The sequence below is a fragment of the Penaeus monodon genome, chromosome 33 (assembly GCF_015228065.2).
Source record: "Penaeus monodon isolate SGIC_2016 chromosome 33, NSTDA_Pmon_1, whole genome shotgun sequence".
In the NCBI taxonomy this organism is placed as follows: domain Eukaryota; kingdom Metazoa; phylum Arthropoda; class Malacostraca; order Decapoda; family Penaeidae; genus Penaeus; species Penaeus monodon.
Window position 1 is genome coordinate 36,031,767 of NC_051418.1, and position 462 is coordinate 36,032,228.

The following is a 462-nucleotide window of genomic DNA, read 5'->3' on the forward strand; positions in this document are numbered from 1 at the left end:
TAATCTTAAATAAATTAAAAGAAAGCATTGCTTAGATGTATTACAGATAGGAAAATGTATAGTTTAGAATACCTAGCTGAAGCATAAATACACAGATACAAGTGATAGACATCAACATTCACAGGATATTCAACCATGCATACAAACTACATATCAAGGAATCGAGAGGACAAAGATATATTTCTTTTCTTTCTAAATACATTGCATATTTTCAAACACTTCTTTAAAGTTAAAACACTGAAAATCAGAGATTGAAAATATTTTATTTAAACACTAAGATTGTCAGAGAAAATGTGAAAATGTCCCCAAGAGAAAAGTTGAATTTAAGTTCTGACAGATGTTAATGGCAAATCTCTCTTCAATGTGTTTCCTTGCTTTGTGAGGGGAGGTTCCCGTATACTTTTTAGCCCAGTGTCTGTAGATGCATTTCCTGCTGCAGCTTGGAGGGGCCGCAAACCCAAA

General features: G+C 33.3%; 1 protein-coding gene across 1 annotated transcript in view; it reads right to left on the bottom strand.

The window, feature by feature from the left end:
- Window positions 1-6: 6 nt before the first annotated feature.
- LOC119594441 (mucin-17-like) overlaps window positions 7-462 on the bottom strand; it is a gene marked incomplete in the record, with an annotated part of 15,514 nt that continues 15,058 nt past the window's right edge. The window contains 1 exon segment of the mRNA XM_037943501.1: window positions 7-450. Coding sequence (XP_037799429.1) covers window positions 324-450 — 127 coding nt within the window.